This window comes from Colobus angolensis, unplaced genomic scaffold (genome assembly GCF_000951035.1).
Source record: "Colobus angolensis palliatus isolate OR3802 unplaced genomic scaffold, Cang.pa_1.0 Scaffold230, whole genome shotgun sequence".
Taxonomy (NCBI): Eukaryota; Metazoa; Chordata; class Mammalia; order Primates; family Cercopithecidae; genus Colobus; species Colobus angolensis.
The window spans coordinates 1,698,981-1,717,444 of NW_012115489.1; the positions used below are offsets into that span (position 1 = coordinate 1,698,981).

At 38.0% G+C, this 18,464-nt stretch overlaps 1 protein-coding gene across 4 annotated transcripts in view; it reads right to left on the reverse strand.

Moving 5' to 3' along the window:
• NADK2 (NAD kinase 2, mitochondrial) overlaps positions 1 to 18,464 on the reverse strand; it is a 54,576-nt gene that overhangs the window by 35,404 nt on the left and 708 nt on the right. For 2 of the 4 annotated variants that reach the window (XM_011944363.1, XM_011944360.1), the window contains exons 2-5: positions 8,328 to 8,416; positions 7,325 to 7,413; positions 6,396 to 6,477; positions 454 to 537 (exon numbers count right to left, since the gene is read on the reverse strand). In XM_011944363.1, the coding sequence (XP_011799753.1) occupies positions 454 to 537; positions 6,396 to 6,466 (155 nt within the window). In that variant the 5' untranslated portion in view covers positions 6,467 to 6,477; positions 7,325 to 7,413; positions 8,328 to 8,416. Of the gene's footprint in view, positions 1 to 453; positions 538 to 6,395; positions 6,478 to 7,324; positions 7,414 to 8,327; positions 8,417 to 18,189; positions 18,217 to 18,330; positions 18,459 to 18,464 lie in introns of those variants that run through there. The other 2 variants (XM_011944362.1, XM_011944364.1) reach the window with 2 other exon arrangements.

Below are 18,464 nucleotides of genomic sequence, written 5' to 3' on the forward strand. Positions count from 1 at the left end.
ATTACTTTTAATGGCTACTGTTATATCTATGGAGCAATCCAAACATTATCTGATTTGTTCTGGTTTTTTTGTTTGTTTGTTTTGAGACACAGTCTCACTCTGTTGCCCAGGCTGGAGTGTAGTGGCACAGTCTCAGTTCACACTGCAACCTCTACCTCCTGGGCTCAAGTGAGCCTCTCACCTCAGCCCCACAAATAGCTGTGACTACAGGTGCTTGCCACCATGCCCAGCTAATTTTTGTATTTTTTGTAGAAACAAGGTTTCACCATGTTGCCCAGGCTGGTCTTGAACTCCCGAGCTCAAGTGATCCACCCGCATCAGCCTCCCAAAGTGCCAGGATTACAGGCGTTGAGACACTGTGCCCTGCCTGATTTGTTCTGTTTTTTAACAGATTTATTAATGACACATACTTATTAAGATACTTATATAAGAAAAACTGTAAGAAATTCCTACCTGAACTCACCACGATAGAACTTCTGTAAGGCTTCTGGAAAGGAATGTGTATATCGAACGGGCAGGCATAAATGACCCTCAGACCTGTATTTGAACAGGAATTTTTTGGCGATACAAAGAGGAAAAGAAAAAAAGGTGAAGCAAAAAAATTTAATCAAAAGGTATCACTAAGTTATAAAATTAAGAAATGAAATTCTAAAAATTTCTACTCTACATTCCATTTTTTGCCACAAAATTGTGTTCTTTCAACAAAAATAAAAAAGACCACATAGTAGTCTACATCCAGCTTTAATGCCATAATGCAAAATAATATGTGAGTTTCTACATTACAATGAAACTAAAAATAGCAGCAAATCTGCCACTAATTACCCTGTAAAGTTACCTAATGGTACAGCGCTGTTCAAATAATTACATTATTTAACTACTAACCTTCAAATTTTTATTCTAACCTTTAAATTATTTAACTATTAACTTTGGGCAAGTCACTTTGGCATCAGCTTCCTCATCTCCAAAATCAGGATAAACCAGCAATCCCAAAAGGTGATTCTGAGGAATCAAAATATTTATGTGAAATGTTTTGAACCATAATTCCTTTTTAAATGTCATTTAAGATATCCTAAGTCACTAAAAAAGAAATGAGAAAGCTTAATCCAATGTAATCCTTCATTTATTCAAAAATATATAAATAACGAAACTCCTTTAAGGAGTTCATAGCTTGATGTGGAAGACAAATTAAAATGAATCATTGCAAATTATAAGGTGGTAAGACTGCCTATTGGTTGGTGTAGATGAGAGTATGTGGCACCTAAAGATGTGTCCAGAAGGCTCAGTCATCATCCTTTAATGATACTTCAATCTTGAAGAAAAGGCTGAGGGCAGGATTAGGAAAACAAACTCCTGATAATCAATGTAATCAACTTGTAAGTGTGAAGAGCACAGAAAAATGTTTTTTACAAAGTTGTGAATAGTAGACTTCTTTAAGCGGGTCAACACTGAGGTTAAGAAAACGTAAGGCCTAGATTTTTAAATTCTTATATTCATTGTAATACTTCACGCAATGTTAAGTATATAAAAGGTATCAACAGTCATTTGATAGCATAATATCTGCTGAGGTCAACTGCAAGTCTAAAACCTCTGTAGAGAGAAGATTCTCTCATGAGGTTACAGTCAGATATCAGCTAGGGCTGCAGGCATCTGAAGGCTTAACTTGGGCTAGCACGACCACTTCCAGGGTTGCTCACTCACATGGCTGGCAACTTGGTGCTGGCTGTTGGCAGGAGACCTCAATCCCCTTCCATGTGAGCCTCTCCACAGTGCTGTTGTGAGCATCCTCATATCATGGTGGCTGTCCTACCCCATAATGAACAATCCTCAAGACCAATATAGACGCTGCAATACCATTTATGACCTGGTCTTGGGACCTACACATTCTCACACTATATTCTACTGGTCACATAGGCCATCCTTGATTGACTATTGGGGGGCAGGAAGGAGTACATTAAAGGGTACCTAAATACTAGGTAGCTACCTTGGAGACTGACTGCCCACATGCCCTCTATCCCATTTTGAATATTAAGCTTTCAAATGTTGTAATTGTTTACCAGGCTCAGTAGAGTGGCTGTAGAATACAGAAGAGACAGACAGAAATTACATATTTGATTTAGATGAGTCCATGTGAGTGGGCCATCTTGAAAGTGGATCCTCCAGCCCAAGTCAAGCCTTCAGATGCCTACAGCTGACGCCTGCTCAGGAGAGATCTCAAGCCAAAACCACCCAGCTCCTGAACTCCTGACATGCACAACCCATAAGAAATAATACACTGTTACCATCATAAGCCTCTAAGTTTTGAGATGATTTGTTATGCAACATTTGAACAACTTAAGTTGTTCAACTTAAGTTGAACATTAACTTCTGAACTTTTTTGAAGCTCTGAGCTTTTTTGAAGCTTTTTTGAAGGATTGAGATACCACCATATTTAAGATAAAGAAGTCAGATAACTTGAAGCATACACAAAACCAGAAGGCAACTTTGGCTTGCCTGGAGGCAAGAAGAGAAACCAAAGAACTTCTAACACCTGTTCTTCTAGGTAGAAAATAGAGAAGAGATGACAATATTAACAATTGCTTGCCAGCTTCAAATTCCCACAAATTTATGAATATGAAGCCAGTTTTCAAAAGAAAATATAATTCAATAAACTGTGTAACTAAACTGTGTCACTAAAGTTAAGAATCTTTTACCTTAATGATATAAAAATAAGCCATTAAGAAGTTCTAAAACCCACACACATCAACATTGATGGCAATTAAAAATTAATTACTGAGCCAATGATCTCAATTATTTACATTTAGGGAATATTTATTCAGCTAGATTGGGGTTCTATCCCTATTCCCTAAAATCACTTAATCATTCATTTTTCAAGTGTTTATTACCTACCAGCTATGTATAAAACTATGCTAGTGACAGAGAAATTAAAATACAAGGTCCTATACTCAAGGAATTTATAGTCTAATGGAAGAGAAAAAGAAACAGAAAATAAATATATAGGGATAAGTGCTTTCTGTAGAGGGAATTACAACCCAGGAGAAACCCCAGTCTTGAACAAACAAGAACCACAGAAGTGAGTAAGTGGTATAAGGGAACTTTTGACAAAAGCACATACAAAGGCATGGGTGGGTGGGTTGGGGGGACATGGGCCTTTCTGGAGAACTCTTTCACCTACTCTCAAATCATGCCCTGGATCTTATATATCAACAAAGCTCCCCACCAGAGTAAAAGCATCCCTGTGTGAGCCTCTAACCAGCATGTTGGTGGACACTCATATAGTTACATTTTGCAGTTAAGAACAGCCTTTTAGAAAGGATCCTAGGTTGATCCTAGAACAGTTTCCAAAAATACATTTTTTAAGCTAAAGAATGTGTCATGTCTGTGGACATATGAGGACAGGTGAAACTAGAAAAGCAAATAGGCAAGAGACAGTGAAAGATAATATATTTTATGCTAAGGAATTCACAATGTATCCTGAAGGTCATGGTAAACTAAAAGATTTTAATAAGGAGTGGGTATAATCAATTAGATCTGCACTTCAGAAAGAAGCTAAGGCAATGTGTAAAGGATGAGTTAGAAGGAGAGAGACTGTAAGCTAGTTCAGTAATTTAAACAACTATAAAGGGCTGAGCTATTTTTAGTGGCAGTGAGGATGGCAAGAGATGGACTCAAAAGTAAGTTCCCTAGAACTTAGGATCAATTTGATGATAGAGTGAGGGAGAGAGAGTTACAGCTTCAGCACAGATGATTCCATTCATCAAGAATGATGGGAGAGAGAAAAGGAGAGTTTATTTGTACACGTTACATTTTTAATACCACTGGATATATCCAAAGTAGAGGCCAGTGTGGCTAGAATAGAATGAAGGGAAAAATAATAGGCAATAAGGACAGAGAATGGTAAAGGGCCAGATAATGTATAGCCTGTATATCACATTTAAGGTGACCAACTGTCCCTTGGTTTGCCTGGGACTGACATTCTCCTGGGACACAGGACTTTCAGTGCTAAAACTAGGAAAGTTCCAAGAAAACCAGGAGGAGTTTTTCACCCTATTCACAGTAAAAAATTAAGATTTTATCCTAAGTTAGATGGGAAGCCATGACAAAAAAAAAATCTAGGCAGAGAAGTCATATAATATTATCAAACTTTCATAAAATAATCATGCTGGCTGCAGTGGGGAGAAGAAACTAAGAAACTATAAGGGTAAGAATGGAAGCAAGAAGATCACTGTTGGAATAAAGATTCTGCAGTCCCAGGGGACTCCAATACCACTGTATTAATCAGCCTCCCTGGAGACAATATAGGAATTGAAGAAGAAAAAAGATGGCCCAGAGCACAATATGTAAAAACACCAGTATTTAGCCAGGAACCAAATAGTAAGATCCTTCAAAAGAGATACAGACAAAGAAGTAGTCACAGAGATAGGAAGAAAGGGGTATCATAAATGCAAACAAAGTAGAGTAGAAATAAGGGAGCAGTTAGCACCAAATATTTCCCAGAAATCAGGTAAGACAAGGACTAAAATATCCAGTAAATTCAGTAATGAGGATATCACTGATCTCTAAGGCAAAAGCAATGTCAATGAACTGGTTGGGGGCAAATCCATAAAAAAGTTGCAAAGTTTTAGAAAATAACTAGGAAATGAAGAAGTGCAGATAACCAAGCTTGGGGATAAGTGGAAGGAAAAGGGATAATAACCAACAGAGTGACACAGGGTAAAAGATTTTTTAAATTTTCTTGAAAAACAGGAGTTTTGAACAAGTCTTTCAGGCTAAAAGGAGTCATGTGTGAAGGGAGAGAAAAAAGACAACATGATAGGACAAGATTTTTTTTAAGCAGGAGAAAAGGTGAAGTAGTTCTAATCCAGTGACTTTCAAATCCTCTCTGAAAAAAAAAAGGTGGGTTTATTGAAGGAGGAAGGATAAGGGAAGCAAGGTGAATGCAAAAGTTGAACTACTGAAGCAGCCACCACAGAGAATGGGGAAGAGAAATGAGTAGGGCTACACAGGAAGTTTGTGTGCAACTCTGAGTCCACTGCTAAGTGCTGAAGACTACAAACTGGAAGTGCCACCAAACCCAATGATCTTTTTCTCCCCAGATGACCATAGCAGTACTGATGCAGAAGTAGAAAGGATGATGGTCAGATTGATCTAGAATTGTGCAGAAAGGTAACGATGAAGAAATATTTGCACTTTGGGAGGCCAAGGTGGGAGGATCACTTGAGATCAGGACTTTGAGACCAGCCTGGCCAACGTGGTGAAACCCCATCTCTACTAAAAATACAAAAATTAGCCAGGTGTGGTGATGCATGCCTTTAGTCCCAGCCACTCGGGAGGTTGAGGCAGAAGAATCATTCGAACCCAGGAGACAGAGGTAGAAATGCGCTGAGAGCACGGCCCTGCACTCCAGCCTGGGCAACAGAGCAAGACTCTGTCTCAAAAAAACAAAAAGAAAAAGAAAAGAAAAGACAGAAAGAAATATTTAAGAAAGTAAATTAAGTGAGGAAGAAATAAGTGGAGAAAATGGAGGGGATTAAAATACTGAAAGTCAAAGGGCAGATTTAGTGGGATAAAGTAGTAAGACTGCTGTTAAGGTAGGAGGCTGCAGTCAGAGTGGAATTAATTAGGATTGTAGAGATAGGGAAATTCCAAATCATCAGAAAGTCCAGGCATAGTCACGGCTGTGGGTGGCTAGAACAGACTGAGGGTAAATATCACAAAGCTGAGGAAGGAAAAAAAAAGTGCCAATAGTGTTTGGATAGGTCTTTATATTAAGTCAGTAAAGTCACCTCCCCAAAAAAAATCAGTGGCAGCATAACGAGGAATATACATACAAGCCATAAGGAAGGGTAGAAAATGGATCATTATTAACTTGTCCCTCCTCAGCAATACCAAAGGTCCCCAACACTCACCTGGGTCAAGAACTCAGGTCTATTATGCCATAGATCCTACTCCCAAACTACCTGGGAAGCTAAAATATGAGAACTGGTCCATCCCAGTTCTCCTACCACCAATGCCAGCTACATGTATATATATTTTTCATGCCTGAGGTTAAAACTAGAGCTATATCCTTGAAAACAGCTACATAAAAGACAATCCTACTCAATTCTACATACCTAAATTTCATTACTAGAATGTTTCTGGAACATGGTTCTAATGTTCACGGTGGCCAGGGGCAATCATGCTTCCACTTAGACACCATACATCATAGTAAAATGTCTGTAGTAACAGAGCCCAGGAATGTGAACATAGTCGAGAAAATAAAGAATAGCTTCCAAATTTTAAGACAGACCATAAAAAGATACTACGCAAGCAAAGCAGAAATGCATGTATGTATAACCTAAAAAAAAACTAAAAAGCACACCACACAAATCAAACAAAAAGTATATGTTCTTTCTTACCGTTCTGGATCAGTGTTTACCCCTATAACTGGTTTAAGTCTGTCCAAGACTTTACTTGCTGCCAGCAGCATTGTGCCATCACCTAAGGAACATAAGACAAAATATAAGACATAACCAGATTACTGTTATAAATCCAGTTTTTGGCCATTTTGAAAATTAGTGGTTTTAACAATCATACCCTACCCTGCTAACTGCTATAGCCTATCCCACTCCCTTTCTACCTATTATACCTTTGGATTCTCTCTCCCACTCTAATCCAGGATTTCGTAAGTGGCAAGACTACATTTAGGCAGAGTAATTCTTTGTTGTGGGGACACTGTAGAATGTTTTAGAGGTATTCCCTTTACATACTAGTAGCACCCCACAGTGGGTAACCACTAATCTAATCCAAAAATTTCTATTAGCCAATCTTCTTTCCTTCTCCCATAACACCAGTCCAAATTCACAAATTATTTTAATGAAAACATATCCAATGTGTCCAACTTCAAATTTTTCTCTTCAACACCTGCTGTCAACTTAAAGTTTTAGAAACAGTAGCCATTAACTTTATGATAAAGTTCAGAAAAAGTAAGTATATTGGGACCAAAGAGGAAAAGAATTTACCTCATCTCATTAAACTCTTTATCAACTTCATTTTTTTCTTAAAAGTGCTATAATTATACCAAAATACAATAACTGATCCTTTGAATCATATTTGAAGTTAAATGTATACCTTAAATATACACAAGGAACCTCACAGTAACATCATTCATTTAAAAAGTAGACTTGTATAAAACAGAAGTTTTAAACCTAATCGTAACAATCCAAATAGTTGTTTAATGGTAAGACTCTGACGGCTTCAGTATAGCTAGACCCTAGGGTATCTGGAAATAATGTGTATTAAACAACATTTGTATATTCCAACATCGTTACTTCTGTAAAATTATTACCTCCTGCAGCTATGACAGCATCTGCCCATCGAACAGTCTCTTCATCATATTCTCTCCTCTTTACTAGACGAACCTCAATTCCCTCATTCCTAGGATAAAAAAAAGGAAAGGTTATATGAAATTTCCACTAATATATATATAACAGGGGTATGTTTTCTGACAGGCAGATGATTAAAACAGAGATGTAAAATAAACAAATTTGTGTCTTATAAGCAAATGTACATGGAGCTTTATAGCATTATCTTTGTTATCATTTAATTACTACAGCCAATTAACTATGATAATTAAGGAAGCATATGAATAAATCAAAAGCTATATCCCAAATCTCCATGTGCTTTAAAAGCTTTTATAACCACTAGTGAATAGCAGTATTAGTTAGAATTTCATTTTCTCTACTCCTTCTAATGCTTAAATTCATAGTACAAAAACAGTCCAGAAGACTAACACCTAGAGTGACGATTTTTTAAACTATAAAACTGAATGACCATTATTTTAAATCCAACAAATATCCATTGAGTACCAGACACTGGAATAGTGACTAAACACTTTGTAATTCACATGTTTCTCACACTGACCTTCTTGTACACAGATAATTGCATTTAGTTCTGAATTAACTGAAGTTTCTGTAATTTTTGGACAGAAGTTTCTATAATTTTCAATCACTCAAAAATATTATTACAATGAACACTCATATAATCCACTAGTCTGTTTTAATAAATAAAACATTACACAGTTGAAGCCAGCTGTGTAACTGAATTAACTCTGTAGAAAATGCATTTCTCTGGAAGACCAAATAATTGAAAATACTTGTGACATTTTCAGAGAATAAATATTTCCTTAAAGATGCTATAAAATCAGATCCGTTAACCTCGATACAATTTTCTGAAAATGATTTTATAGTAAAAATCAACACTAAAAGCCTAAGAATGGGCTGCTAATACAAAATAAAAACTGGAAGTCCTGAATATAAAATCCAACCCAAGACCCAATCCCACAAACTTACCGTAAACTATCTATAATATGTTCTACATTTTTGGTGTGAATATGATGTCGTTCAAGAAGTCCACTGTAGCTAGATCCTTTCAATGCAAGCTATATCAAAACAAAAAAAATGTTGTTTTACTAATATATATTACACATGATGTTCTAATATTGTTTTTTAAAAGCCCCATATAAAATATAATTTTTTGAAAATATATTTTAATGACTACCTGTGAAACCTATAAGTACAAATTGAACTAGAAAGCCTGATATCAGAAAATTATAATTTGGCTTTAATACCAAATACAGCATTATGTTTTCTGAATCATATAGTCACCAGGATCTCAATATCTTATGTTTTACAGCTTAAGCTTTTTATTTTTTTGATGACTTTTTTTTTTTTTTTTTGAGACGGAGTCTCGCTCTGTCGCCCAGGCTGGAGTGCAGTGGCGCAATCTCAGCTAACTGCAAGCTCCGCCTCCCGGGTTCATGCCATTCTCCTGCCTCAGCGTTGATGACTTTTTAACACATTGCATATGGCTACTTGATGACCAAAGATAAACTAATACTTGTAGAGGTGGTTAGATGACCTTTGTTCCACTTGGATTTGCTTCTCTTGTTCTCGGATTTATAAACACTGTTTGGAATTTACCCTATGCAATCTAAACAAAGGGCTGACTAGCTCCCTTAGAAAGGGTAACTTTTATATATATATATATCTCCTTCAAGAATTATTTTTCCTAGTTGGAGTAACATTTTATAACTATCTCACCCTAAAATTTTTAAAAGTATATTTCTTATGAATAATCCATAAAGTAAAATGTAGAGAAACCAAGTTCAGAAATGTCCTTAGTGAACATCCATTTAATCACCAAGTAGGAAATTTGTTCACTACAGTGAATGCTAGAATTCAAAAGTGTGTTATTTGTACTTTCTTTGCTCCTCCGAATTCCTTTATACTTTTCCCTTTTCCCTTTTTCTTTTTTTTTGTTCCTGAGATGCTGTCTTGCTATGTTGCTCAGGCTGGTCCTGGACTCCTAGGCTCTACTGATTCCCCTGTCTCTGTTTCCCAAGTAGATGAGATTATCGGCACATGTCACTGTGCCCAGCTTATATCTTTCCTCTTTATGTAACAAAATCAGTTTTTCAAATACTTACTACATATATATATATTTTTTGAAACGGGGTCTGGCTCTGTTGCCCAGGCTGGGGTGTAGTGGTGTGATCTCAGCTCACTATAACCTCCGCCTCCTGGACTCAAGCTGTCCTCCCACCTCTGCCTCCCCGGCAGCTGGGACTACAAGTGCACACCACCACACCCAACTAATTTTTGTATTTTTTTTTTTTTTTTGGTAGAAATGGGATTTTACCATGTTGCCCAGGTTGGTCTTGAACTCCTTGAGACCACACACCTTGGCTTCCAAAAAAACAATCCACACACCTTGGCTTCCAAAAAAGCTGGGGTTACAGGTGTGAGCCACCACGCTCAGCCTAATATACAATCTCAAATATTTTGTTGTAAATCATTACTTACTGAACTATAAAGTAAAACTATTTATTAGACAGCATATTAATACATATTTTACTTTTTAAAGATTATAAAGATAACACAATATGGAAGATGCACATTTAAAGAAAACTGAAATCAAATATAATGTTATGGCTCAAAAAGGGTTAATATTTTGATACCTACCTTCCCTATCTTTTGTCTGTGACTACTGGGTTAAGAGTTTTTAAATAGTTTTGCCCTCACTTTGTAATCTTTGTATGTTCTCACAAAAGAGAAGCTGAGGAAGCATTTGGCTATTGTGAAAATTAATAAATAGATGTTAACTCACCAAGATATACTATAATAGACAGCCTGTGCTAAAGTTTAATGCCTAGCCAAAAGCCTCATTAAACTTTAAGCTACCAACGTCAATAATTTTTTAAAGGAAAACATTGACTATGATAATAACTAGAAAATTCCTTCATTTAAAATAATCAGCAAATCAACACAAGTCAGTAAAGTTTGAAAAACTAGAGTTTCTTAATATGGACAAACATAGCATTAATATTCAGATTACCACTATCATTACCCAGCTACAGATTGACTAAAACTGCATTAACCACCTCTCAGTGAGTATGGACCACTACCCTCTCCCTTGGCAACCTCTAGTTTCACGGCTTTAAAAGCGATCTATATGCTGATGCCAATGATTCCCAACTGCTATCTCCCAAACTGTCCTATCTTTAGGGCTTCAGATACATTTATTCAACTGCTTATTTGACATATTTCTTTGGATATCTAACAGGCACCTCAAATTTAGAGGGCTAGATACTGAACATGCTAGATACTGAATAAATACTATTACTATTCATTCAATATCTAGCATGTTCAATATCTAGCCCCTGATTTTCTGGCCCAAGAATTCCCCAACTATGGCTTAAGCCAAGAGTCTAGAGTCATACCCGATGCCTCCATTTTTGCTTATTTCCACATCCAATTACTAGATCTTATGTTTGATCCAAGCACTTTTCTCTTCTTTACCTCTACCACTCATGATCTCACACCTGAACCACTGCACAAGCCTCTAACTGGGGTTTCCTACTTCCACTCTTGGAGCCCTCCTCAACTTAATGCCCTCTACAAATGGCATTCTCCCTACCAACTCTCAGGCTTATGCCACCTGACTTCTGCTCCTTTCTCCTACCTGTTTTCCTCCCCATTCCCTACACTCTAATCTCTTTGGTCTGTTTTCACCAAGCTCTTCCTTTGTACTTGTTGGAATGCTTTCCATCTCTCCACCTAACTCTAACTCTTTTTAACACTGAGGTGCTAGGACTGCTGAAACAGCTGCTGCTGGTGCTGCCCTTGCAGCTGCAATAGGCTTACTGTGTATTTGAATTAGTTACATCTAATTTACCACTTCTACTTTAAATAAAACTTCAACAGCAGCTGGCCCTCATACTTCAATTCCCTATTCAGACTTTTTACCTTATGTTCCAAATTTTGGTTTGGACAATATGGAAAATGTACCCAGGACAAAAGCACATAAACCTTACTGTGTAAGCCCTATAAATGCTAGTCTGGGAGTTCAGAAACTTTTATGCTTACTTCCTGGCTCTCAGCAAGCCCCAGGAAAATAAGATACTTGGCAGTTGACTATTAGGGAACTTTGGCTTGAGATGGCGAAAGGGTCTGAATTTGTGGGAGAAAAAGTTCTGAAGAACTAACAAAAAACTTCAAATTTTCTATGATTGCTAACAATACTAAAATTCCTAAAATTCCAAATCTAAATACAAAGTTCAGTCAGTATCAGAATACTTAACATTGAAGCAAAAATGTCAGTTCATAAATTCTTATTCCCACTCAAATTTCTTCTTGTGAACTAATTTTCTAATAAGTCACGCTCAACATTCATTTAGAGAATGTAAGTTCTTATTTTCTTTAAAGACCTTGCTGGTTGGGCTATTAAGCTTTATTAACATGAACTGGCTAAACAAGGCTGGCTAAATAAGAAAATCACTTAATAAACAGCATCAGTTAGAAAGGCTTAAATCGGCCGGGCGCGGTGGCTCAAGCCTGTAATCCCAGCACTTTGGGAGGCCGAGACGGGCGGATCACGAGGTCGGGAGATCGAGACCATCCTGGCTAACACGGTGAAACCCCGTCTCTACTAAAAAATACAAAAAAAATTAGCCGGGCGAGGTGGCAGGCGCCTGTAGTCCCAGCTACTCGGGAGGCTGAGGCAGGAGAATGGCGCGAACCCGGGAGACGGAGCTTGCAGTGAGCTGAGATGTGGCCACTGCACTCCAGCCTGGGCGACAGAGTGAGACTCCATCTCAAAAAAAAAAAAAAAAACAAACAAACAAAGAAAGGCTTAAATCACTATTCAACTGGCTTTAATTCTTCCCTCACATTCAATCACCACAGCCAGTAAGTAGTGAAGTCCAATAATTATATTTGTTTAAAAGGAATATGCAAAATCTGGTAAGAATTTCTTGCTACACCGTTGAAAATAACATGACTTCAAATATCTAAAAACATTCCTTTAATCAGACAAAAATAAGAACACATGATTTCTTAGAAAATGTCTTACCATTAAAAGGTTAGAGAAATTACTGAAATTTAGAACACATTCCCAATTCTCCGCAATGTTACACAACATTATTAGTAACAGTCGTTAATATTTTCCCCAAAAACCTGTTAATTCTTCTCTCCATTAAAATAAATAAATAAATAAAGATTCACCAGGACACTTGGAAAAAGCAGGTGACTCCATGAGATCTACAAACAGACAGACACATTTCAGTATAAGCAAGAGTTTCTCCTACAGAATCTGCAAAAGCCAAGATCATGTCTCTCCACACAGCTTTGATATTAAAATAAAACACAACATGTAAGGAAAAAAAGGAAGATTTTGAATGGATAGATTTAGCACACTTTAAGATCCAAATGTGAAGTTATGCTATTACCTAAATGGTTTATAACACCTTTATTAAATTATCACAGATAGTTTTACTTATCTAAAACTAAATTTATTGCAATTACAAATTTTTAAGGCTTGTTTTACTATTGAGTATTGCTATTTTGTACTCTGTAATTTCTATGATAGCTTAATAAGGGAAGGAGTTGAGACTTTTTAAATTTAACACATAATAAAGGCACAAACTTATGAGACAATGACAGTTCAGTATGTAAATCCACTAGGCATAATTTAGGCACCCTGAAAAGTATACACATTTAACTAAATGGTACTCTGTTACTCAAAATTGCCTTAAAAAGGTTAACAGCACCTAATTAACACCTAGATAGTCAACCATTTACCTAACATGATCAGACCTAGTGCATCCGAACCCTAAAGATTTCTTCAGATATATTTGGTATTTACCTTAGATCACCTCTATCCCACTCACTTTCTCCCAGGCTATCACCTTTATTTTCCCCATCGTTCTCTATTTGTGCATTCCTCTGTTAATTCTGTTGACCTCCGCCTTTGGTATTGCTCAAGGTTCCAACTCTGGTTTTCTTATCTGCTCCCACTTCATTTTCCCTGAGTTATCTCCCCACTCCAGGAAACTGACCTACCAACTATATCCCAGTAACCTTGAAATCTATACTGTTAGTCCACATCTCTTGACCCTGGACTACAAGGAAGCTGGTCCCAGCCTCAAGGAGAAAAGACCTAAAAATGATCTTACTACTTTTTTTAGTGGAAAGTGTGGGGTTGGAGAGGATGACGAAGGAGATGCAATTCTTGCCTTCAAAGAGTTTACAGTCTAGAGAAGAAAATAAACACAGATAAGTATTATGAAGTGAAGAATGCCTAACACAATCTTGGTGGCCAGAGAGAGACAAAGGCACAGCAAGGTTACCAAAGATGACATCCTGAGAGAGTAATGTCTGAGCTAAACCTCAAAGAAAAAAACAAAACAAAACAAGAATTGGATAGAGGAAGAAGAGCATTCAAATCAAAGGAGGCTACAAAGGTAGACACGTAGACACTGAGCAATACAAATTCAACCACCCTGAAATACCATCTTTCACCCACCAGGTTGGCAAAGACCCAACAATTTGATACACTATTTATGGAAAAACAAGTCCCCTTATACAGGGCTGGTGAAAGTAAAAATCTGTACAATCTCTAAGGGAAGCAATTTGGCCAAATCTGTTAAAATTTTATATGCACATGCCTTTTGACTCAACAATTTCAACTTTAGGTATTTGTCTTACAGCTTGATTTACATGCATATAAACACAAATGTTATTCATTTCAGAATGTGTTTAATAGAAGATAAATTACGACACACAATAAAGTTATATACACACTGTTTTTAAAAAGAATGAGAATGCTCTTTATGACAATCTCCACAAATGCTGTTAGGCTAAAAAAAAAGGCACATAATACCTTAAATAGTATATTATCATTGAATAAAAAGAGATGAGGCAAAGAAAAAGAATATTTCACTGTGTTGATTTGTAGGTATAGGTTGCTTCTGGAAGAAAACACAAGAAATTGATTATAGTTACTTCCAGGGACAAAACTGAATGACAAGTGACAAGTAACAGAAAGACTTTTCATTGTATAATATTTTGTATCTTTTACATTTTGAATCATTTTATGACTGATCCATAAATTAAACTAAATCAGTAAAACATCTAATTGAAATTAAGACAGTTTGAAATGGCCAGAATATGAAATTTTAGACAAGAAGTGATCAGAAGTGAAGCTCAAGAAGTAGCCAGTTCACGAAGGGACTTTTCTGGCATTCTAAAGATCATGAACTTGAGCCCATGACCGTGTTTCTCAGTGTAACTGGAGACCACGTGCAAACCAGGGATAAAACACATCCCTGGAATTCAGCCAGAGTCATTAATGTCAGGTGTCTACTTCAGAAAACCAAAGTCTGGGAATTCTCCACAAACTGAGTCAGAGTCTTGGGGGCTAAGGTTCAGGTGTCTGCATTTTAACAAGTACTGTAGGTGACTAAAGGGTACAGGGAGCTTCTATGGAGTTCTAAGCAGAAAAGGGAAAGGGCCAGATGTTCACTTTAGATAGACACTCTGGTGACTGTGTCTAGAAGATTTGAGAGGAACAAGATTCAGTTAGAAAGCTCCGGCAGTACTCCAAATTATGCTATTTGATTAACAATCATATTGTATACAATATACTTATTGCATACAATGTAGCAAAAGTATACCACCTGACAAAAGTATACCATGGTACACTTATTGCATACTCTGTGGCAAAAGTATTATCTGCCCAAGTGCTACAACCTAAGCCACAAAATCTTCAGAAAACAAAAGGGAAATCCAAGGTGCTACACTTTCCAAGTCATCTAGTTTAATCCAATAACACGGCAGACTATTAAATGAAATTATTCTATCCCATTATGAATTTTAGAAAACAAAACTAAAAGTAGACACCAATAAAAGGGTTGCCAAGTTGTGAGACCTGGAATGACGGAGAGGAGGGTAGAAACTGCTGACTTCTTATTTGCTCTATATTAAAATTTTTTTTTTCCTTATTCAGTTCCCCATCCTTGGTGACAGGTGAAAAAGAGCTGTAAATAAAACCTTTTTTTGACCAGTGAGGTATGTTTCTGGTGTCAAAATCCTTTCCAAGTCAGTTTTGTTTCATCTAGAGTTCTAATTTGTGTCAAGGACCCTGTTAACAGCAGTTCCACATTTGCCAACAGCTATATCTCTTAATGAAGCAAGTAAATTGTAGTAATAGTTTTACTGGCCTTTGAAAGGTCACAGTAAAATGTTTGACCAGAGCTAAAATGTTTGACCAGAAATTTGATATCACAAGATAAGTCATTGGTCAATCAATGGGGAAAAAGACAAGATTTTAAAATAAAGCAATGTAACCAATATGAAAGGGTAAATAAAAGTCAAAACTTTGACTAGCTTGAAGGATGTAAACCTATTCTGTGCATGCCTTATCAACTAAAAAATATTTCCTGTAATTGTTTACATTTCTACAAAGTTAGAAAATCATCAGCCTTCAGGGTATAAAATTATACTGGCACTCTATCCTTCATCTTCCATTTGCATTTTAACAAATAGCCTAATACAGACCTGTTTTACATAAAAAAAAAAAAAAACCACCACCACCACCACAACAAAAGAGAATGCTTTGACAAAAAACCAAGTTACCATGACACTATACACACAGCAGCCATGGTGAGACTCAAACACTTGGCCACTTTCTTTTATATCCAATTCACATGATTCACATAACTTAGTATTTTTTACCTCAGCAATATAACCAATAATACTTATCATCTTATCACTCCTATTACAGAATCCCATTTTAGGACAACTTCACACAGCCCAGTATTCTTTGGCCTATTAATAATCATTCATCTGGGCTACAACTAATGCTATTGCACTGAGTACGGGCCTTGATATAAACTATAACACAAATTCAAATCAGTAAGGAACTTATCCAATAAAACTGTAATAACAACAACATCAATAAAAACTATTCCAATGCCTGGCAATTACAAAACTGTGTATTCTACAGTCCCAGGAGTTTTACTTCAAAGCTGGCTTATCCCAAACAGCATTACCTAGCAATAGACAAATATTTACCTTATTAGAGATTTCTCCACTCAGAATGGGTACACTTAGGTAGTTTGACTTTTTAAGACTTATTGATTTTCCCTACATTTTAAAAGTTTTTTATTAAGTGGCAATCTAGTTCAGAGGTCCAAGAGTTAATCCTGAGATGTCACCCATTTTCTTGAGGCGTTGAAAACATTACCCCCAGTTTCAAAATGCCAGCACTGTAAAGGACCTTGGCGGCTATCTGGTACAACCTCAGCAATTCACATCCTGAATTAGGTGGAGCACTTTGAAAACGGACAATACTACACAAGAAGTATAATTTCCACCTATGAGGCCCAGAGAACACACATAGGAAGTTAACCACACAGAACCAGGGGCCTAGAACTGAGCTCTTCACTCTTAATCCCACACTTTAAACACGCCAAGTGAGCTATTTTAAATTGTTGTGGGAAGCTTCGATAAAACTGTATGCACATATTCATGCATACATGGCATTTGATAAATTCTACAAGCTAGACTTTGCAAAATTAGTACAACCCAAAGGGCACACCACTTTCCCCAAATAGTAACACTGTGCTTTCTTATGACATTACTAGTCCATGCCTCACCTCTAGTTTCACTCCCTAACACAAACTCAACTACTCTAGCCTCCTGTTCAAACTGTTTTATTCTTTAAATGATGCAAGTGTATTCTATAAACAGTCATTTTCAAACACTCAGGAAACAGAAAACAAATCTACAAATTTAGACTCCCATCAGGTGAACGCAGGGGCCCTCTTCAATAAACCCAACAAAGAAGCAGGATGTTTAATGTTGACAACAGATTCAGCACTTAAGCAAAGATGATTTATAATTTCATTTTGACGCCTCTACAAAAAAATAACTTTGCTAACATACACGATACCAGAGGTTTCCAACAGGTTGTCTTGTCTTGCACAGAATTACACTAAATTAGTTATGTGCAATTAATTCCAAAACCTTTTGGTGCACAGTGCCAACAATTAAGAGATTTCCAACACATTTTTCTGGACATATTGCTCATGGTAGCACCGGGCACTCTCCTTTTCCTAAAGTTGGTGGATGGGGGTATGGGATCAGAAATTGTTTTTAAAGTGTTGAGGGGGCGGGGGTTGACAACAGGAAGATTCAAACTCTGGTTCTTCTCTTGGATTTGTATCTTTTTGCATATATATAAATAAACGAATCAAATATGGTCTATTGTGGAGATACTGTTGCACAAGAATCTCAGGCCTTTTATTTCACACACTACCCAGTATACCAGACCCTTGTCCTGACACTTCTCCTTAAAAACGTATATATACAAGTCAAATTTTCTCCCTTACAGCACCAAAGACCTGTGCTTTAAAAACAAGCTGGTAGTGTCCAACGACCACGTTACAGCAAGGAAAAGGCTCACGCTGAAGGACTTTCCGGAGTGCCCTAGGCCTCGCAGTCCTGCAGAGTAAAAGGGGGTGTGTCCGCGGTAGTTTCGGCCCTTTTCCCCCTGCAGCCCTCAGCGGCGCCCCGGGCCCCCCTTCTGGGGGCGTCCTGGGAGCTGTTCGCAGGGCGTCCAGCCCTCAGGCCACGGCTCACTTTCTTGGCGTGGGACCCAACCAGCGAACGAGGGCGGGGAGGGCGAGGGCACCAACGAATCCCCAAACCCCTCACTCTATGAGACCACTCGGCAGCCCCTCTTCGCCCTCCTCGCGGCGCCCCTGCCTCGGAAGTCCCTGCACGAATACTGCCCTTCTCCCTCTCCCCGGCCCTGCCTCTCCCTCGCACGCACGCCCAGAGGCAAAGAGGACCCAGGGAGAAACCAGAGGACCTGGGGGCCGCGAGAGAGGCAGGACGGGCATCTGCGGTGCCCTGGGAAGAGTTGTCCCGAGAGGTCTCGCCCGAGGGGGCGCAGCAGCCACCAGAGCCCCGGCCGAGCACGGGAGCGAAGCAGGGCCAAGCCAGGACCCACCAGCTGCTTCAGGTCCTCCTCGGAGAGCTCTGCGTAACGGTACCGCTGCTGCTCGAACTCGTACCGGGTGGTTTTGGCCACCACCACCACCCGGGAGGGGCGGAAGCCGCCGTCCGGGCGGCTGCCACAGCCCG